The following is an 18,647-nucleotide window of genomic DNA, read 5'->3' as shown; positions in this document are numbered from 1 at the left end:
ACAAGGCCTTGGCCAGCTAGCTCCCTTTCCTCCGTGGCCTCGACCAGGCTCCCCACCGGTTAGCAAGTGTCGGCGAGAGAGGCTGACACCCGAGGCCTGCCTCTAGCCTGTGACTGGGCCTTGCTTCCCAGCTGCCTAGTCACACTAGGAGGTGTGACTCCAGGATTCACTGAGGAAGGGGACGCAGAGGGGTCACTACTCACCACCAGACCTGGGCTGCCTGGCAGGCCCGGTGGCCCCGACACAGGGAAGCCAGGGAAGCCGCTGTTGGAGTCTCCCTTTTCTCCTTTGAGTCCCCTGTCGCCATTTTCCCCCTGGAAGATCGTTCAGAGAACACTCAGAAAGAGTCGGATGAGCCAGTCTCTGACTTAAGCCTGAGAACTTGGGAACGGAGGCCGAAGGTTCAGAAAGCTCACCTTCCAGCTGCTCAGAAAGTGCCTCAGGTAAGCTGGATCCACAGGAGGGCCTGAAAGAGAAATGCTTCCTAAAATTCGCAGTCAGTCTCAGAGATTCAAACACCAAAGTGTCTAGGAACACGATGAGTACCTAGCCGAAATGACCTCATATTGGTTTAGCTGGTAGAGGGGACACAGCTTGGAAATGAGCCCCAGTTCAGGATCTGTGACCCTGTGGGATCCTAGGCTCTTCCCTGGTCCTCTCTGGGGCTTGTTCTGCATATGAAGCTGGAATGATGGGAACTTCTGGTTTCTCCTGACAATGTTCCATCTTGAACACGCATCACCCATGACTGGGTTTCTCTGGAATGTCACGGAGCTTGCAGGCAGGGTGGTAATGTAATTAGCCTCACTCACTGGCTCTGTTGGCTTTCTCAAGAATGAAAATCAAGGGCAATAGCCAGAACGAGAGTTGGGATACCTGGTGGTCCCTGGGGCCCCGGGTCGCCTTTTTCTCCTTTGGAGCCAGGAAGGCCCCAGGATCCTTTTTCTCCTTTAACACCTGCCACCAAATACACACATATTAAAAAAAAAAAAAAAAAGACAGTGGAAAAACACCTTCTTTCTATATAAGACATTTTTGAGACAGGTTTTGAAATGGAGCCTCTTAAGTCCAATCAACAAACAAAAGCTTATTGAGGGCATAAAATCCTTTGCTGTAGGATGGAGAGGCAGAGGTAGGTGCAGTAGACACAATTCCTGACCTTGGGACGCTCTCAGGGAGACAGACACGGTCAGGGTAGCACCAGGCAGGACGCGATACGTACCATCCTCAAGGTGCCAGCACTGCATCATGGGAGCACAGCAGAGGCCACGGTGGGCTCCCGCGGATGGCCTCATGCACGCGGACTGAGCCTCGATACCCAGTCAAGCGCTCGGCCCCACATCGCCGAAGCCTGGGCAGCACAGCGGTGTAAGGGGGAGGGAGGCAGGTCCCAGGAGTGCCGCAGAGGACAGTTAAGGGTGCTAAGGATTCCGCTCACAGCTGGAAGAATGCCAACAGTGCGGTATCCCACTTCCCATAGGGCTTGTGAGAAGCACTATTTCTGCAGAACCAGCCTGAGAGCCTTCCCCCCTCCCCAGCTCTTTATCTTGAAGACGGGCTCCGAGGGAGCCTCCTGGGAGTGCAGCGTTGGGAAAAGGAGGCCGTGCCGTTTCCCCACCTGGATGAGTGGGTGGACACCAGAGCTCTGAGCTGGTTCCCGAGAGAAAATGACCAGCGTGCGCCCACACACGGGGGATCCGACAAAAACAAGCCCAGCGCCACCCGCTCCTCCCCAAGGTCAACCTGCCACCAGAGGAAGGGAGAACCTTGAACTGGATCTGAACAAGAAGCCTCAAACATCCTGGATTTTGTGACCAAATGTGACAAAACCCCGTGACGCTAGACCCCACCAGGGGGACCACCGCCTGCAGGCCAGGGCGACAGAGCCGAGCCAGAGGTCAGGATCAGGGGAAAATGCGCCTTTCCCTGTTTAAACCGCAAGTGTCCAGACTCCTCAATCGAAACAGGCACCGGTGGTGTGACAGCGTGTGGGGACAGAGGACCAGGGTCACTGCTCGCCTGCAGGCGCCCGTCTCCTGGCCTGTCTCCTGTCTGATGAGCTCCCACCGGCCGCAAACATGCTCATGTTTACGCACCACTCAGAGCCAGCGTGTCTCACAACGCACTGTGTGTAAACACACCTCAGAGGGAGCTTGTGAAAATGCAGCTTCTGACCCGGCAGGTCTGTGATGAGGCCCAGGGGTCTCCATTCCTAACAAGCTCCAGGAGCGCTGATGCTGCTGGTCCAGAAACGCTCTCAGGCAAAGGCCTTCTGAGCCGCCAGGGCCTCCCTGCCTTAGCTCTCGGTGCTCTGCACTGTGATGGCTTCTTAAATGGTTTCGCCCAGCAGAGGCTAAGGGCCTGGGTGGCGAGAAGAGCCTGGGACCATCTGTCTCACCCCAGTGAATGGGACAGCCCCGGGCGAGGAGAAGCCATCGGTGGATGCGTCATGAAAAACTAACACACGAATGGAAAAATGGAGTGCTGGCTACTAGCTAGGAGGAATATGCTCAGACAAGATGCATAAAATAGGCAGCTGAAGCGAACAGAGGTGCTTCACACGCAAATACACAAGCAAACAGAGGTGCCCTTGGTTCAGCCTTGGTTCAACGACCACCCCTCCCACGATGCAGTCAGACTTTCCAGAGCACCTAGTTTACGCCCAGAACTGGGCAAATGGAAACCACCTCTGCAGAGATAGGAGGGTCAGCAAACATCCCAGAGAAACGTAAGGTGAAGACAGGAGTGTGTACCATGAAAAGTGATGAGTTCTGAATTCCCAGAATATGTGGTACCAACCTAGAAAGAGAGAGAGAAAGCCAAGGTCATACACTATAAACCCTGTTCTGGTTTTTGTATGCACAGGGAGCTAGTCCCCTGTCCTAGGGGCAAGGGGCAAGGTCATGGAGTTAGGCCTGCCCTGGATATTGGAGCCCCCCAAAGCCCTGAGCTCCCCAGTGCCCCTTAATGCAAAGCATCTCAGGCCTTCAACTGGCAAGTGTAGGGGTGGGGGGTGCAGCCTGTAGCTGAGCCAGGGTGAGATCTATGGGCTAAACGACTCTGCAAAGGGAAAGATAAGTCATGGCAATGTTGGTCTGGACAACCATGAGCACTCTTGGCCTCCTTTCTGATCAGGTAGGACTGACTCATATGAGAGGTCAAGTGATGGTAAGTGATGTACTTAAGTCATGAACCTGGGCCAGCCGTTAGCTATGCTACCAAGTGTAATCAAAGATGAGCACCCAGAACAGGAGTTGATGGTGGTGATAATTAATAAAGAGGAGCTATAAAGACCCTGGGGCGCTATTCTGGACTTCCCATTATGTGCCAGGGGTCTGGAGTCCAAGCTTTTCAAGATAATACTCCTTCAAGATATTATTCAAGATAATATTCTTTCTTTTTTTCAATAACAGAGCTATCTGCCACCTTCCTTTTATAAGCCCACCTCCAGCTTTTCCCCAGCTAATATGTGAATCAAAATGATCCCTCTGATCCCAGATCCTCCCATACTTTTGGGTAGAAGGTCGCAAGCTCAGGTTGTCACCAACAGAAGATGTGCAGAGGGGACAGAAATCTTCCAGGAAAAACATTTCTAAGTTAAGGACAAAGGCAGCCGTGCCAAGCAAGTATCTTACAGCTGTGCTGATAAAGTTCTTCCACTGCAGGGGTGAGCTGTTACTTGTTACGGTATTAGAAAGGGGATGAAATGAGAAGCAGCCTGTGAAATGCTGGATGTTAGAGGAAGCATTTCTTATTTAACTGTCTGTTTTGAGAGCTGGTCAAGAAACATCCACACTCAAGCCTGCATGGTGTCCAGCCAGGCAACATGAAATCAAAAACAAATGCTCTTAGCTCATCTCTGGCATTTTTAAAGTAACATCATGACCCCCAGTGGCCATGGTCACTGCAAAGGATCCAAGCATAGGTCACAGTAATTGTGGTAGCATTATACAATACTCTTGAGTTTTCCAAGTTCTGTCCCACGGTCAGTCCATTTGAAGCCTGATATCATGTTTGTTGGGAGGGGCTTTGGGCACCAACTCATAGAGAGACCTTGCCTCTCCAGGCTACGATTCCTTGTCTGTGGTGGGAGGCAGCCATCTCTCAGGTCACCTTACCCAGGTAGGCCCCTATACAGGCCTCTGCCTTCAGGACCAGAGTTCCCAGGCTCTGGATTGCAGAAATGATTGTTTCAAAGTTTAGAGGTGGACAGATGTCTGGGCAAACACTCAAACTGTGTCATTTTAAAGCCCTTGACCCAAGTCTCATCACCACCCCTACAGACATGAATTAAGAACCCGCTTCAAAAAACCTTTCTAAATTGTAACTTGCAGGCTCCCGAGAACAGAGGCCACGCCTGTCTAGTTCACCACTGCAGTTCTAGGGCTTCACATGTACTTGGCATTCGTAAATCTTTGATAAATACTTGCTGAGTGAACTATTATGTTCAGTGACTAATGCCTGTGCCTGGGGAGAGGCCCACCCTCCCGGCGTGTCCCCACAAAATCTAGACCCTCCTCATACGGGTCTAGGGACAGTGCGCTGACCAGAGGGGTGAACAGGCATGTGCCTGACCCCTTGGGGTGCCAAGGGGTGCCAGGGGGCCCGAGCGATGGCCCAGCTGTGTCCTTCCTGTGACCTTGGACAAGTTGGCGAGTTTGTCTGAGTCACAGTTGGTCTTGTCATTACAAAGAGCGAGAGGAAGTCCCTCCTCTCAGCGTTGTGTACTGGGCAGAAACAGGACAGTTAAGAAAGGATAGTTACACATTTTAGCCTGAAGCTCCCAATGTGAAGATCACTAGTCAGAATTGCCTTTTTATTCTCCTCTGTGTTTTAAAGTATCTATTCCCCCTTTTTTATACTGCTCCAAGCACGAAGCTAACGAGTCCGCATGAAGATAACAAAAGACCCTGCTTTTTGATCGCAAAGAAACATTGTCCACATGTGTGCCCTTAGAAGCCCTAATACGATTCAGAGCCACCTGCTCACTTGAAGACATCAGAGAGAACACTGACAGAGTGGCTCAAAACAAAAGCTAAAAACTTATCTTCTCTGAGTTGCTTTCTACGCCAAAGCCTGCTCTTTAAGGCCATGACTGTTTGCTACTTACAGGGGTTTTGCAGTGTGGCCGGACTGGAATCGGGAAGACAGCCTGTTGGAAACAAGAATGAGAGGGGGGTTGAGGACACCCAACTCCAGCTCAGGCCAGTAGGGGACCGTGTCCGCTTTCCCAGGAGGTCTCTCTCCCTTCCCACCCCAACTTACTCCTTTGATGTTAATCACAGCTCCCGGTGGTCCTGCGGGGCCTGGAGGACCAGGTAGGCCAGGTGGACCCTGAAGGGGGCAAGAAAGGCCATTCCTGAGTTCGGGTTGTTGTAAGCACAGAGGCAGCTGCAGGGTACTCCCCCAGGGTTTGGAGACGAGGAGAGGAGGGTCTTCTAAAGCCAACTAACTCTTCCCACGGGGAGGCCAGCATCTTCCTGAAGCAGTCTGCCTCTGTGTCCTCACTGCATCTTCACAACAGCAGAGCAAGTATCATTGCTGGTTTACAATGGGAGGCAACGAGGGCCAGAGAGGGGAAGTGACCTGCTAACGGTCACGCAGCAATTCACAGAAGGATGGAGACTGGAAGCCAGATTCCGACCCGCAGAGCAGTGCTCAGTGGGCACAGAACCCACCACCTCTACCAACGCATCCCCCAGAGGGAGGGGGTGGTGGGGTGGGGCCTGGCTGGGATACGGGGCCTGAAAGGGCCCCGCATAAATGTAACGATAAACACCAGTTCCTGTTAGATGGCAGAGTCCATGGCAGAGCCAGGTCGGCCTGGCCGTGAGAGCATGCAATGCTTTCTCTGCCAGTCCTGGAGCCCAAGCTGCAGCTTCAGCAGACATGGGGGAGGGGAGGCTCTGACCGCAGGTGAGGGGCGCCCGGCCCAGGAGCAGGCTCCACGTGACCACTAGACTGGGAGCACTGGTGATTGAGTCTGCCCGCTGATTCAGCGTCACCTCATTTCTGCAATTCTGGGCATACCAAATTGGAGACCAATTGGAGACCTCCTGGAGACCAGACAGAATCAACAACATACTTCAAGCTGCACTTGCATGTAGCAAAATGGGGGGGCCTCCAGCGGTGACTAACTTCTACGGGCCCTAGTTTCCTTTTGCGTAAAACAAGGGCTCTGCAGAGTGTCTCTCAGGAGAGCTATTATGAAGACTGAGATCCTGTCCTCAAAAGCACCAGTAAACACTGGCTTCCGTACACAGATGCGGGACACTGCGGATGTCCCAGGGTCTGCCATCTTGTGAGGCTCTGCGTACGCAGCCGACTGAGCTTCTGTGTTCTCTCAACGCTCACCAGCCCTTCCCCAGCTACACCAGTGACCTGTGAAATCCCCAGGAATGTGTAATCCAGGAAAGACATGATATAACTCGAGTCAGAACACCTGGGATTTGAAGCCAGACTTCTTGAGGATTCCCAGACCGTGTTCTCCCACCCTCCCCTGGGTCTGGATGAGGAAGTTATGCTCCATTGTGGTGGATCTGGTGCAGGACCTCCCGAGAATGAGCCTGAGGACAGGGCTGGGCTTCGGATCTTTGGAAGGGGCGGCAGGGGAAGAGGAACGCTCCTGAGCGCTCTGTCCGCTCGCTGGGACCTGGCACCCGGCCAGTCCCGCTCCTGACCCTGGCCCTGGGGCCGCGCCCCTGGGTGTTGTGGGGCTGGGCCTCTGGTGTGGCACTCACCGGGATCATGACCCCTTGATCTCCTTTGGCGCCTTTGAGGCCATTCAGTCCTGGGCGACCCTGAAACCCAGGAGAGAGGCCTCAGTAAACCCACAGGCCGGCCTGGCTCACATGTCCTTCTCCCACCTGCAGTTTGAGGAGCTCGGATACCTACAGGTCGCCCAGGGAGGCCAAATTCTCCTTTGTGTCCTGGTGGTCCTTTGGGTCCCTGGAGGCAACGTAAATGCCAGATTAGAAAGAGAAAAATACTGTATGATGTCACTTATATGTGGAATCTAAAAGAGCCAAAATGGTAAAAAACAACAGTGTAAAAAGGTGGTTACGGGGCAGGAGGGTGGGGGAACAGGAGAGGTCTGGCTTAAGGTACAAACTTGCGACTAGTACAGCTAGGTCCTGGAGAGCTAACAACGCACAATACAGGGAATACGACACTGTATTATAATCCTCAGACTCGCTAAGAGACGAGATCTTTACTCCAGCCACAAACAGAAATGATAATTACGTGATGTGAGAGAGCGGCTGTCTCTATAATGGCAATCACATTACAATATACAGACGTATCAAATCAACAGGCACACCTTAAATGTGCACAGTGCTGTATGTCACATATATTTCAATTAAAAAAGGAACAAGTGAACAGAAACTGAAAGGCCAGGGAGATGGGCGGTGTCCAGCCTACCTCTGTGGGCAGTGGTAACAATGAACCACTGCTAGGAGGATGGAGGACAAGAACCTACAAGGTGTCCACCTGCCTGGCTCCTTGGCCACTGGTCTCTCTGAGTTCAGCTGGACCCACTTGCTCCATCCCTCCTACAGGCTCTCCTCCATCGCAGACACGGGACCCAACCCTCTCAAGCCAGGCAGGAATAACAAGGAAACAAGAGGTCAGGAGCCTCAGGCCTCAGCTCCCAGGGAGCTGTGTGCTGGACCAGCTCAGAACATGGACCTTTGCTTTCAGTCTTACGTCCCAGGGCTCTCCATACCCCCTTGCTGGAATAATCCAGCCCAGCCCCACACCTTACGTCAGCCAAGTCCAATAATCTGCTCCAGGATTTGGTTCCTGCCTTGCTCCCACCTGTCCCTAATGACCAGAGTCTTGGCCTGGCATCCCAGCTCTCCAGATGAGCCCCTGCCCATGGACCCCATTCCAGTGCCGGCTTTCCGAGTCCGCTTGCTCCCAGAGACACTGCTCCACCCTCCTGCAGGAGCCTTCCTGCCTTCCAGCGCCTGGACGCATACAACGCAAGATCTCCTCCTAGGACAGGCTCTATGTCCAGTGGACACAGCTGGGTCTCTCCTGCCTCCCAGGGAATGACTGGTTTAACCCTGGGACCTATCAAGCCACTACTTTCTGCTCTAATAACATGTTCATCCGTGCCCTGAAAAAATACCAAATAGACTGTGCTGAGACAGGCTATGGATGCAAAGTACTCAGTTGTGTATGACTCTTTGCAACCCTATGGACTGTAGCCCGCCAGGCTCCTCTGTCCATGGGATTCTCCAGGCAAGAATACTGGAGTGGGTTGCCATGCCCCCTCCAGAGGATCTTCTTGACCCAAGGATGGAATGCAAGTCTCCTATGTCTCCTGCATTGGCAGGTGGGTTCTTTACCACTAGCACCATTTGGGAAGCCCTAGTAAGTGGTTAACCAGTGGTTAACACAAAACTCTCCCAGTCTGCCCTAGCCTGCAGCTAGGACCAAGGACACCTCTCCAGGGCATCCATTCTGCCTGACTTAAGGGACCAAACTTCCAGATATTCAAGCTGGATTTAGAAAAGGCAGAGGAACCAGAGATCAAATTGCCAACATCCATTGGATCATCGAAAAATCAAGAGTTCCAGAGAAACATCTACTTCTGCTTTTTGACTACGCCAAAGCCTTTGACTGTGTGGATCACAACAAACTGTGGAAAATTCTTCAAGAGATGGGAATACCAGACTACCTTACCTGCCTCCTGAGAAATCTATATGCAAGTCAAGAAGCAACAGTTAGAACTGGACATGGAACAACAGACTGGTTCCAAATAGGGAAAGGAGTACGTAAAGGCTGTATATTGTCACCCTTCTTATTTAACTTAAATGCAGAGTACATCATGAGAAACACTGGGCTGGAGGAAGCACAAGCTGGAATCAAGATTGCTGGGAGAAATATCAATAACCTCAGATATGCAGATGACACCACCCTTATGGCAGAAAGTGAAGAAGAACTAAAGAGCCTCTTGATGAAAGTGAAAGAGGTGAGTGAAAAAGTTGGTTTAAAACTCAACATTCAGAAAACTAAGATCATGGCATCTGGTCCCATCACATCATGGCAAATAGATGGGGAAACAATGGAAATAGTGACAGACTTAATTTTTTGAGGCTCCAAAATCACTGCAGATGGTGACTGCAGCCATGAAATCAAAAGATGCTTGCTCCTTGGAAGAAAAACTATGACCAACCTAGACAGCATATTAAAAAGCAGAGACATTACTTTGCCAACAGAAGTCTGTCTAGGCAAAGCTATGGTTTTTCCAGTAGTCATGTATGGATGTGAGTTGGACTATAAAGAAAGCTGAGCGCCGAAGAATTGATGCTTTTGAACTGTGGTGTTGGAGAAGACTCTTGAGAGTCCCTTGGACTGCAAGGAGATCCAATCAGTCCATCCTAAAGGAAATCAGTCCTGAATATTCACTGGAAGGACTGATGCTAAAATTCCTGATGCGAAGAATTGACTCACTGGAAAAGACCCTGATGCTGGGAAAGACTGAAGGCAGGAGGAGAAGAGGATGACAGAGGATGAGATGGTTGGATGGCATCACTGACTTGATGGACATGAGTTTGCACAAACTTTGGGAGTTGGTGATGGACAGGGAGGCCTGGTGTGCTGCAGTCCGTGGGGTCGCAAAGAGTCGGACACGACGAAGCAACTGAACTGAAGGGACCAAAGGCCTTAGAAAGTCATCTGAAGGATGCACCTTGGAGGTTACGCACCATTCAAGGACATGTGCCTGTTAGAGCAATGTGAGGTCCTTTCTCCCCAGTCCAGAGATCCAGCTTCAAACAAATCCCACATTCAAATCCCAGTGTGCAATTCCCCAGCCCCAAATGTTTCAGAAGAATGAAGATGTTCACTGGAGGCAGTGAGGTGTGCTGGGAAAAACCAGGACACAGACTCTGACAAGTTCGGTTCAAATCCCCACTTGTTATTAACAAGCTGTGTAGCAGTGGGCAAGCTACTTAACTGCTTTGACCTCAGTTTCCTGGTCTATAAAATGGGCATTCTGACATTCACTGCTCAGGGTGGTGAAAATTAAATGAGATGATCTGTGTTGAAGCATCACTGTCCAACCCATAGTGGATGTTGCATGAGTTCTCTTTGTTCTTTGAGGAGAAATATATGACAGGGAAGTTTAGGGTTCATCTGGAGAGAACTGGTAGTTTAAAACTGCTCAGAAGCCTGAATGAGTTATAGGTTCCTGGAGCAGTTAAGCAAGAAACGCCCAGTCATGTCATTTAGCACTCACTCACAGATGGGAAAACAGAAGGCCAGAGAGAGAAGTGGACTTGTCTGAGGTCACATAGCAAATGAGCAGCAGATCTAAGACCAGAAGCCAAAAGGCCCAGGTTGCTTGGGCAATGGTAATCTGTGGCTGGCAAGACCCATGGTACAACTGTGGGGCACACCACCATCTTCTTCACTGTTTCCTTCTGGACTCACAGCTAGACCAAGGTCCCCCACCACCCACCCCACTGCCTCCTGCATCAGTGGAGGCCAGAGGTGGGGCTCATCATCTTCCATGGTCTGCCCCTCCCCAAGCGAGGCCTGCCAGCTGGAAGATGCCAGTGTGAACCTGAATCCACCAGACAGTGAAGTCACAGGACCCAAGCATCATGGGCTCCCGAGTCACTGCTTGGAGGGGAGATGCCCAACTGGCAACCACCACCGTGGATTTTGTAAAAGTCAGAACTAAGCCATGACTATGCTAAACCACTGAGATTTTATTTAATCGCAGTCAGCCTACCCTTGATACATTGATACACACACACATTGCCATATCATTTTTATTTTCACAACTCAATCTAGTTGAGCCAAAGTATGACAAATGCTTCAAACCCCAGTTTAGGGGCAACATGCTCCAGCTTACCATTGGTCCCGGGGTTCCATGCTCTCCAGGTTCACCCTAAAACAGGGAGACAAAGACCTGTCACTCAGAGGAACACAGTCAGCAGCAGAAACAAAGATGGGATTTGAAGCAGACACGTTCTTTCAGGGTCTGGTGGAATAGTTACCTTTTGGCCCCTCAGCCTTTCCAGAGGAACATCCCCTGTCAGGATGGCACCCGGCTCTCCCTTCTCACCCTGCAATCCAGAGAACCGTTCGATGAAGCTGGGCCTCGCCTCGCCACCGTATCCAGAAGCTCGCCGCCATGATTTCGTTGGCTTTCAAACTGCCTCTCCAACCCCCCTGCCCCGACATGACCTCTTGCTGCGATACTGCGCAGCCTCCCGAGTGGTTAAATACTGTCTACCTGTTGCCTCCGTGTGCTTCATTACCGTCTGAAAGCACAGATGGGGTCCTGCAAGCCCCTCCAGGGCTCCAGCTGCTGCCTCTGCTCAGCATCCCCACCTTAATTCTCCAGGAACCTTAATCCGCTAGGTCCCCCCCACCTCTGGCTGTATGCTCCCCGCTGAGAACCTCTGGCTCCTAACATTCATATATTTGGTGGCTTGTGTTCCTAACAGCTCAACTTGAGATCTGCTCTCCCCTAAAATCCTTATTCTTGTTAAAATATCTAAAATTGGGACAGCCGTGAGAGCATGATCAGTGGAGGCCTCTCTCAACACAAGGGCCCTGAGTCTCTATGTGGAATTTTGCCTCCAAGCTCCAGGCTCCTGTACAAACACTCATCTGATCAGGCAAAGTTACCTCAGTTGCTGGGACACAGGGGAGATGGGGAAACTGGTGGCAAGGACACAGAATCCTGCCCCCAATCCTGCACTCTGCAGGGCTACCTACCATCCCAGGAGGCTTCCAAGAAGACATGTGTCCAGAGAAAAGGCCAGGGAGAGGAGCCACTCAAGGCTCTGGCTCCGAACTTCAGTGCTGGCCCCTGAAGAGCTGGACTGGACCACACGAAAGTCTCCCTTCAACAGGGCTGGAAGCAGCCAGGGCAGTGGCGCCAAAACAATCCCAGCAGCCTCTCCTCTCTGGCCCCCATGCCCACACCTGATATTCGGATCTTACCACTCAACTGGTGAGGAAAAGCGGTCCTGAGCACGCCAGCAGCAAGAAGAAGCAAGCACAAAAGCATTAGAGGTAAAGCCAGAGAAAGTGCATTTGCCGCAGGGGTCAGAGCAGAGCTGTCTGGGTGCCTTCCCACTTTTCAAGGTGGCAGGGGATTGGGGCAGGGATAGCAACTAGGTCCTTCTAGATCCACCTGACCTTGCCACATGGAAAACAGAATGTTTAAGGCAAGAGCTGATCTGATTTGACCAGGCCTCCTGGCAAGCCAGAGCTGCCCTGGCCCCACACCCTCTCTGCAGGCCCAAGGCAGCAAAAGGCACCCCAAGACAAGGTCTCACGTAGTGTTAACTCAGAGCCAGAACACTGAGCCCTCTGCCCCCTGGACTGTGGTCCAACAGATGCTAGAGACTCTCTCTGCTTCCTTGGGGCTAGTGTGAAATGGTTCGGGAAGGAAGGAAAGAGAGTAGTTAATGGTCCTTTCTCTTAGAGATGCACCCACCTTCCCTGACCCCGCAGGCTCAGGGTTGCTCCTGCTGGCTTTGTACAGACTCCCCATTACAGCAATAACCAGTCTCTCTGTGGCTCTCTGCATGTCTGTTCCTCACATCTTATCTCACTGTTCCTAGCGCCTAGCATAGAAACATGGCTGGTGCATCAAAGGGAATGGATGTAAGCAGGATGAGTATATAAATGGATGGATGAACAAATGAATCCAACTCAGAGTCACTGCAGTGTTTATGAAAATGTTACTCTCCCCTTACCTATAAAAACCAACTGGGAAATCAATTCTAAGACACAAATGTGGATGGGTACAAAGGCCATTTTCAATGTCCGAGGAATCTCAGGAAGTGCTCTGCATGCTAAATATTTATTCCAAAACTTCTGAACCAAGACTGCTAACCAACTGCAGAATGCCCCAGCTTATAATAATCATAAAGATTTAATAACATAACAAGAATTTCTTGCACTCATTACTCAAACATCCTTTCACCCAGTAAATATTTTGAGTGCCGTTCATGTATCAGGCACAGTGCTAGGTACTGGAGCCACAGAAAGAGAAGTGGATGTGCCTGCCCTCAGGGAGTGCACATTCTAACCGGAGAGCCTGGCGGAGGCAATTAGACCAGCACAGAACTCGTGGGAAGCGCATTCAGGGGAGTGTTGGCTGAGTTCTCCTATGCACCGCACCTGCACCCTGGAGGAACCTTGACATCATGAACATGAACAGCTGGGGAGAGACTGCCACGAGACACAGTGCTTCTTGCAACATGAGGAAAATGTTCTATAATTAGGTAGTGGGGGTGGCTGCAGGACCTTGCAACTATACTAAAAATCACCGAATTTCACAGTTGAAAGGGGTGCATTTGATGGTATGTGAGTTATATCTCAAGCTTTAAAAAAGTGAACAGCTACTTTCAACCCATTTGAAATATTTAGCAAATTCTCCCACCCAGATACCTGGCCCTTCTTACCTGTTCTCCTTTTAGTCCTGGAAATCCAGGGACGCCAGTGTCACCTTTTGGACCTCTCGGGCCCTAGAAGAGTTATTGGAGAGTGTTTGGTTGTTTGTCAAAATTAAAATGCTTTAACTAAACGAAGGTTTCTTTCTTTTTCCCCCAAAAGTAAAAGAACAGAGTGCCAGTGGAAGTCACAGTCACGGTGTTTTTCCTCATTTTAAGTGGTCTGGGGGACGGAAGACAGCACAGAGGGTTAGGAGCCCTAGAGGCCCCATTTCTCTTTGAACTATGGTTGCCTCCAACAGGCATCACTAAAACAGCCTTGCCTGTTGCCTCTGCTCACCCGCGGGTCCTAGGGGCCGTCCTGCAGCCCACTTCCCCCATCACCCATCCTCCATGATTCCCACTCCTGCTCTGGCTCCCCACTCCCTAAGGAATGGGATCCAGACACCCTAGTCTGACACTCAAAGTGACCCCACCTGGTCTTGGCACGTCGTCGTCCACTCCCGTCACCCCAGCAGGGGTGAGCCTGTCCCCTGAGCCTCTCTGCACCCACCCCAACCCCCACCGCTGCCTCCACTATTCCCCCTGCAGAACCAATTCTGCACACCCGGTCAGAGGTGACCTCGTCTCAACTCCGACAGACACTTAAGATCTGTGACGATGACTCACACGGCCAGACGTCTGCCCCCCAAAAAGGGTTTCAACACTTTTTAGTGTTGAAATTTAGCGTAATTTAGCTTTTCACAAGTCCCTTTCTTCTGGGTTAATGCAGTGGCCCTCAAATATTTGTTATTATTTTTTAGCAGTGAAACTCTTTTCATTCCTTTTTTCAAGTAAAGTCTTAAACAAAAGCCCAATATACAAAATATATCAAATGGAGCCTTGTCAGTGCCCTGGATCCTGCTTATTTGGCCCCCTCCTTACTCTTCAAGTGGTCCCAAAGGCTCCTCTGAGAAGCCCAAGGCTCCCTCGGGAACACAGAACCAGTCATTCAGAGGCAACTGTGTCTGGAACACGCTCTGGTTTTGGAGCAGCCAAGCTGGGCCTGGAGTTCAGAGGTCTCGCTCCCTCTTCCTAACCGAGAGGTCTTCCCTGTGGCTGTCACTCTCTCCTGTGTTTTAATGTCAAGTTCTCCCATATTTTTAGTGTCAGCATACCATATGCTCCTTTAAAAAAATAGAAAACCTCAGAAAATATAAAAAAGTAGAAAAAGAAACCACCTATAATTCTACCATCAACGACAAATTTCTATTACATTTTTTGATAAATTTCCCTCATCTATCCCGGGAGCAGCACCTGTCACCAGTGGCACTGAGGCCTTTTCAGGACTGTACGTACAGAGATTTCACTCTGGTGCAGGTCTCACTCTGGAGCCGTGGGCTTCAGAGCAGGCGCAGACATTTAGACTCAACCGATCACTTCCTACACAGAAACGCACTTTCACCTTCCATGGTGGAAGCCCCATAGCATGGTGCACACAGACTACTAATTACTGGGCTTCCAGGCTCTGATTCCCCCTTTTGGTCCCCCCATCACCACCATCCTCTCTCTCTAGGAATTTTATCTACTCTGACTCTCAGTTCAGTTCAGTTCAGTCACTCAGTCATGTCTGACTCTGTGACCCCATGAACCGCAGCACGCCAGGCCTCCCTGTCCATCACCAACTCCCAGAGTCCACCCAAACCCATGTCCATTGAGTCGGTGATGCCATCCAGCCATCTCATCCTCTGTCGTCCCCTTCTCCTCCTGCCCCCAATCCCTCCCAGCATGAGGGTCTTTTCCAATGAGTCAGCTCTTCGCATCAGGTGGCCAAACTACTAGAGTTTTAGCTTCAGCATCAGTCCTTCCAATGAACACCCAGGACTGATCTCCTTTAGGATGGACTGGTTGGATCTCCTTGCAGTTCAAGGGACTCTCAAGAGCCTTCTCCAACACCACAGTTCAAAAGCATCAATTCTTTGGCGCTCAGCTTTCTTCACAGTCCAACTCTCACATCCATACATGACCACTGGAAAAACCATAGCCTTGACTAGACGGACCTTTGTTGACAAAGTGATATCTCTGCTTTTTTAATAGGCTGTCTAGGTTGGTCATAACTTTCCTTCCAAGGAGTGAGCGTCTTTTAATTTCTTGGCTGCAATCACCATCTGCAGTGATTTTGGAGCCCAGAAAAATAAAGTCAGCCACTGTTTCCACTGTTTCCCCATCTATTTGCCACTCTGACTCTAGCTACCTGAAATGACTGATTCATCTACTCGCACTTATAGGAAGCCAACCGTGGGATCCAGTTCTGGCTCTGGCTGGCCCTAGGCTAGAAAGAGATGAACAAGACCCGATCCTCTACAAGCTGATCATGGTACAGTTGAGGAAAAAAGAATAGGGGCATAAATAACTGTTACTGAAGGCAGAAAAGAGGTGAAAATAAAGCCCTTGTAGACTCAAAGGTGGGAACGATCCCTCTGGGTGGGGCAAGCAGGAAAGGCTAGATGAGCAAGGACTACTAGGGCTCAGCCGTGCAGATGGAGAGGAACAGCACTCCAGGTGGGAGGAACAGAACGTGCACACCACAGGGCACAGAGGAGGATGGCTAGCGTGGTGCTCACCGGGAATCCTGGCAGCCCAGGCATGCCCTCGGGGCCCTGTAACACAGAAGGACAAAGAGGCAGCTCAGCAGCAGCACTTCCAGGCCAGCAGGAACCTGCACCCAGGGGCTCACTGCCTCTGGCGCCTCCCAAAGGCCCACGCATGTCCCCACCCAGCGGGGCTCATGATCCATTCCACAGGGAGAGGGACCATGCAGTCACACAGCTAGTTAGCACAGAACCAGGAAATGCCCAGAAGCCTGGAGCCTCTGCAGCCCCGTCAGGACTCTGGGCTCCGCAAGTCCCAGCCTCCCCCACCCCCAAACACTCCTCCTCCTTCTCGACCTCAGAAATCCCTGGGGCAATGAACGCAGAGCTTCACCTTCACAAGTATTCTCAGAACTTCCCAAACTCTGAGGAGTGGGCCCCAAGGGTGTGCTGGGGTATTTGGGGTTAGAAGTGGGGGCAGTTGGTGAGACTCAGTTCTCTTCCCTCAGTGAGAGGGAGAATTTTAAATGGCCAGCCGCTTTAAAGGCTCCAGAAAACAGAAAATTTGTGGTTCACTCCACATGGTGCCAGGACACTTCTTCCTCCAAGCCCAGCTCCCACACACCTATTAAAGGCACAGAGCTTGGCAGAAGATACATACAGAGATATAACTGAACAACAACTTCCCCAATGAACAGTCATCCCCGGGTATCTGAGGGGCATGGGTGTCAGGATCCCCTGCAGATACCGAAATCCTCAGATGCTCAAGCCCCTTACCATTTTATGTAACCATATATGTAAGCATATATGTAAGCATATAACCAATATACATACTCCATATACTTTAAATCATCTCTAGATTACTTATAATACCTAATACAATGTAAAAGCTATGTAAATAGTTGCCAGCATGCAGCAAAGTCAAGTTTTGCTTTTTAAAACTTTTGGATATTTTTTCAGTCTTTTTTTTTAATCCAAGGTTGGTTGAATATGTAGATGCAGAAGCAACAGGTACAAAGGACTATATACTAATATATATATATAGTGTACATACGAAAAGTGATGAAAGTGAAAGTCGTTCAGTCATGTCCGACTTTTTGCGACCCCATGGACTGTACAGTCCATGGAATTCTCCAGGCCAGAATACTGGAGTGGGTAGCTGTTCCCTTCTCCAGGAGATCTTCCCAACCCAGGGATGGATATAGTGGAGTGGAAAAGCATAAAGGTGCAACTGGGAGGGAATTATCTGAACAGGAAAACCTTGATCCTCCCGTAGAGATACCCTTGAAGGCCTGGACTTGCCAAAGAGAAGGACAGGGGTTGAGACAGAAAGAAGACTCTTGGGGTGCGGGCAGACAAGGCCCAAGGACTCAGAAAAGAGATGCCAATTCTTAGATCTTAGGCTGTGTTTTGCTTTAGAATTAAGCCACCTAATGCTCTAAGCTTCCAATAATTAAAAGAAAACTTTGTGAAATGACTTTTGCTTCTTTGTTTTAGGGTTTGCTTATTGGGGTGTTTTGGGTGATTCTAGCAGAAATCAAGGAAAGGGAGCCCCCTTAGATGCGGGGAAGAGAGTGAAATGACCCATGAACAGAGGCTCACGGCGGGAGACACTGGCTCGAAAGGAATCTCTCAGATATTTAGTTTCAGGATATATATTGCAAGAGCCTTGGGGAGAGAGCTGAGTTTTCCCCAGGATGTGGCTGGCAGGGGCTCAGGCCAACCCCACTGGGGACTGGGAACCCAAAGCTTTCAAGGCCAGAGCTCTTCGCTCTCGCCCCAGCTGTCACCAGCAGATACGGAAGATGCAATGGGAATCCACCACACGGGCTGCAGGAGGAAGCTTCCTTCCTCTGAGGTCCCGGTGAGACACAAACCGACTCTGTGGACTTGAAGAAACGAGGGAGCTTCTTTGTGTGTTCCTGATCTCTAAACGGGGCCAGGAAGACTGAAGCCAGGCACATTCCCTCCTCGTGTGCCAGTTTCCCCATTAGCAGTAGGCTCCTCCCCTTCTGGGAAATGAGACCACGTAAACAAAAGCAGGCCCAAAGCATTGCTCAGACGTCAATTAACTTGTTACGTCTGACTCTCTGATTTCCATTACACACATTTCTGATGCAAGGGACTGGAAGCTTCCACCGCTTTGGACAAAACTCCCAGCACAATCAAATTAATGCTGCAGCAACTTCTCAGAGATGCAAAGCTCTCTTTCCATTCCACTTTGAGACACGTGCGCTCTGCGCTTCAGGAGCCCAAAGATTCCAAACCCACCCAACTTAGGTTCAACTGGGGCATCTGGGTAGGACCCTCATTCCCGGGCAGCTGTGGATACACACCGGAGGCCCGATGAGCTCAGGAATGTCCGAGAGATTCATGAATCCTTGGGTGATGTTGGTCAAAGACTGAAAAGAGAAAAATCAGACAAAGAGACAGAGGGTGGCACATATTCCACCTTGTTCCCGGCAGTGAGGCTTGAACCGAAGTCACCCAGCACATGGCAGATGCAGGCAGACAGTGACAGCACCCGCCCCCTGCTGACACACACACGCCACCCGCTTCTTAAGGCGGCCCTGAGCCACATCGTCACTTTTCTCTTCTGATTAATCTTAAAATTGCACAGTATATGAATGTCTTCTTTCTTGTATAATTT

The 18,647-nt window shown here is 50.6% G+C and overlaps 1 protein-coding gene across 2 annotated transcripts in view; it reads right to left on the bottom strand.

Moving 5' to 3' along the window:
• COL15A1 (collagen type XV alpha 1 chain) overlaps positions 1-18,647 on the bottom strand; it is a 101,399-nt gene that overhangs the window by 13,434 nt on the left and 69,318 nt on the right. For both annotated transcript variants that reach the window (XM_043891509.1, XM_043891510.1), the window contains 13 exons: positions 18,334-18,399; positions 16,031-16,066; positions 13,440-13,502; positions 11,013-11,081; positions 10,868-10,903; positions 6,895-6,948; positions 6,741-6,800; positions 5,266-5,334; positions 5,111-5,152; positions 2,754-2,799; positions 877-957; positions 417-466; positions 204-314 (listed from right to left, as the gene is read on the bottom strand). In XM_043891509.1, the coding sequence (XP_043747444.1) occupies positions 204-314; positions 417-466; positions 877-957; positions 2,754-2,799; positions 5,111-5,152; positions 5,266-5,334; positions 6,741-6,800; positions 6,895-6,948; positions 10,868-10,903; positions 11,013-11,081; positions 13,440-13,502; positions 16,031-16,066; positions 18,334-18,399 (783 nt within the window). The remainder of the gene's footprint in view (positions 1-203; positions 315-416; positions 467-876; positions 958-2,753; positions 2,800-5,110; positions 5,153-5,265; positions 5,335-6,740; positions 6,801-6,894; positions 6,949-10,867; positions 10,904-11,012; positions 11,082-13,439; positions 13,503-16,030; positions 16,067-18,333; positions 18,400-18,647) is intronic.

The sequence above is a fragment of the Cervus elaphus genome, chromosome 29 (genome assembly GCF_910594005.1).
Source record: "Cervus elaphus chromosome 29, mCerEla1.1, whole genome shotgun sequence".
In the NCBI taxonomy this organism is placed as follows: Eukaryota; Metazoa; Chordata; class Mammalia; order Artiodactyla; family Cervidae; genus Cervus; species Cervus elaphus.
This window is presented reverse-complemented; position numbering and strand designations above follow the sequence as displayed.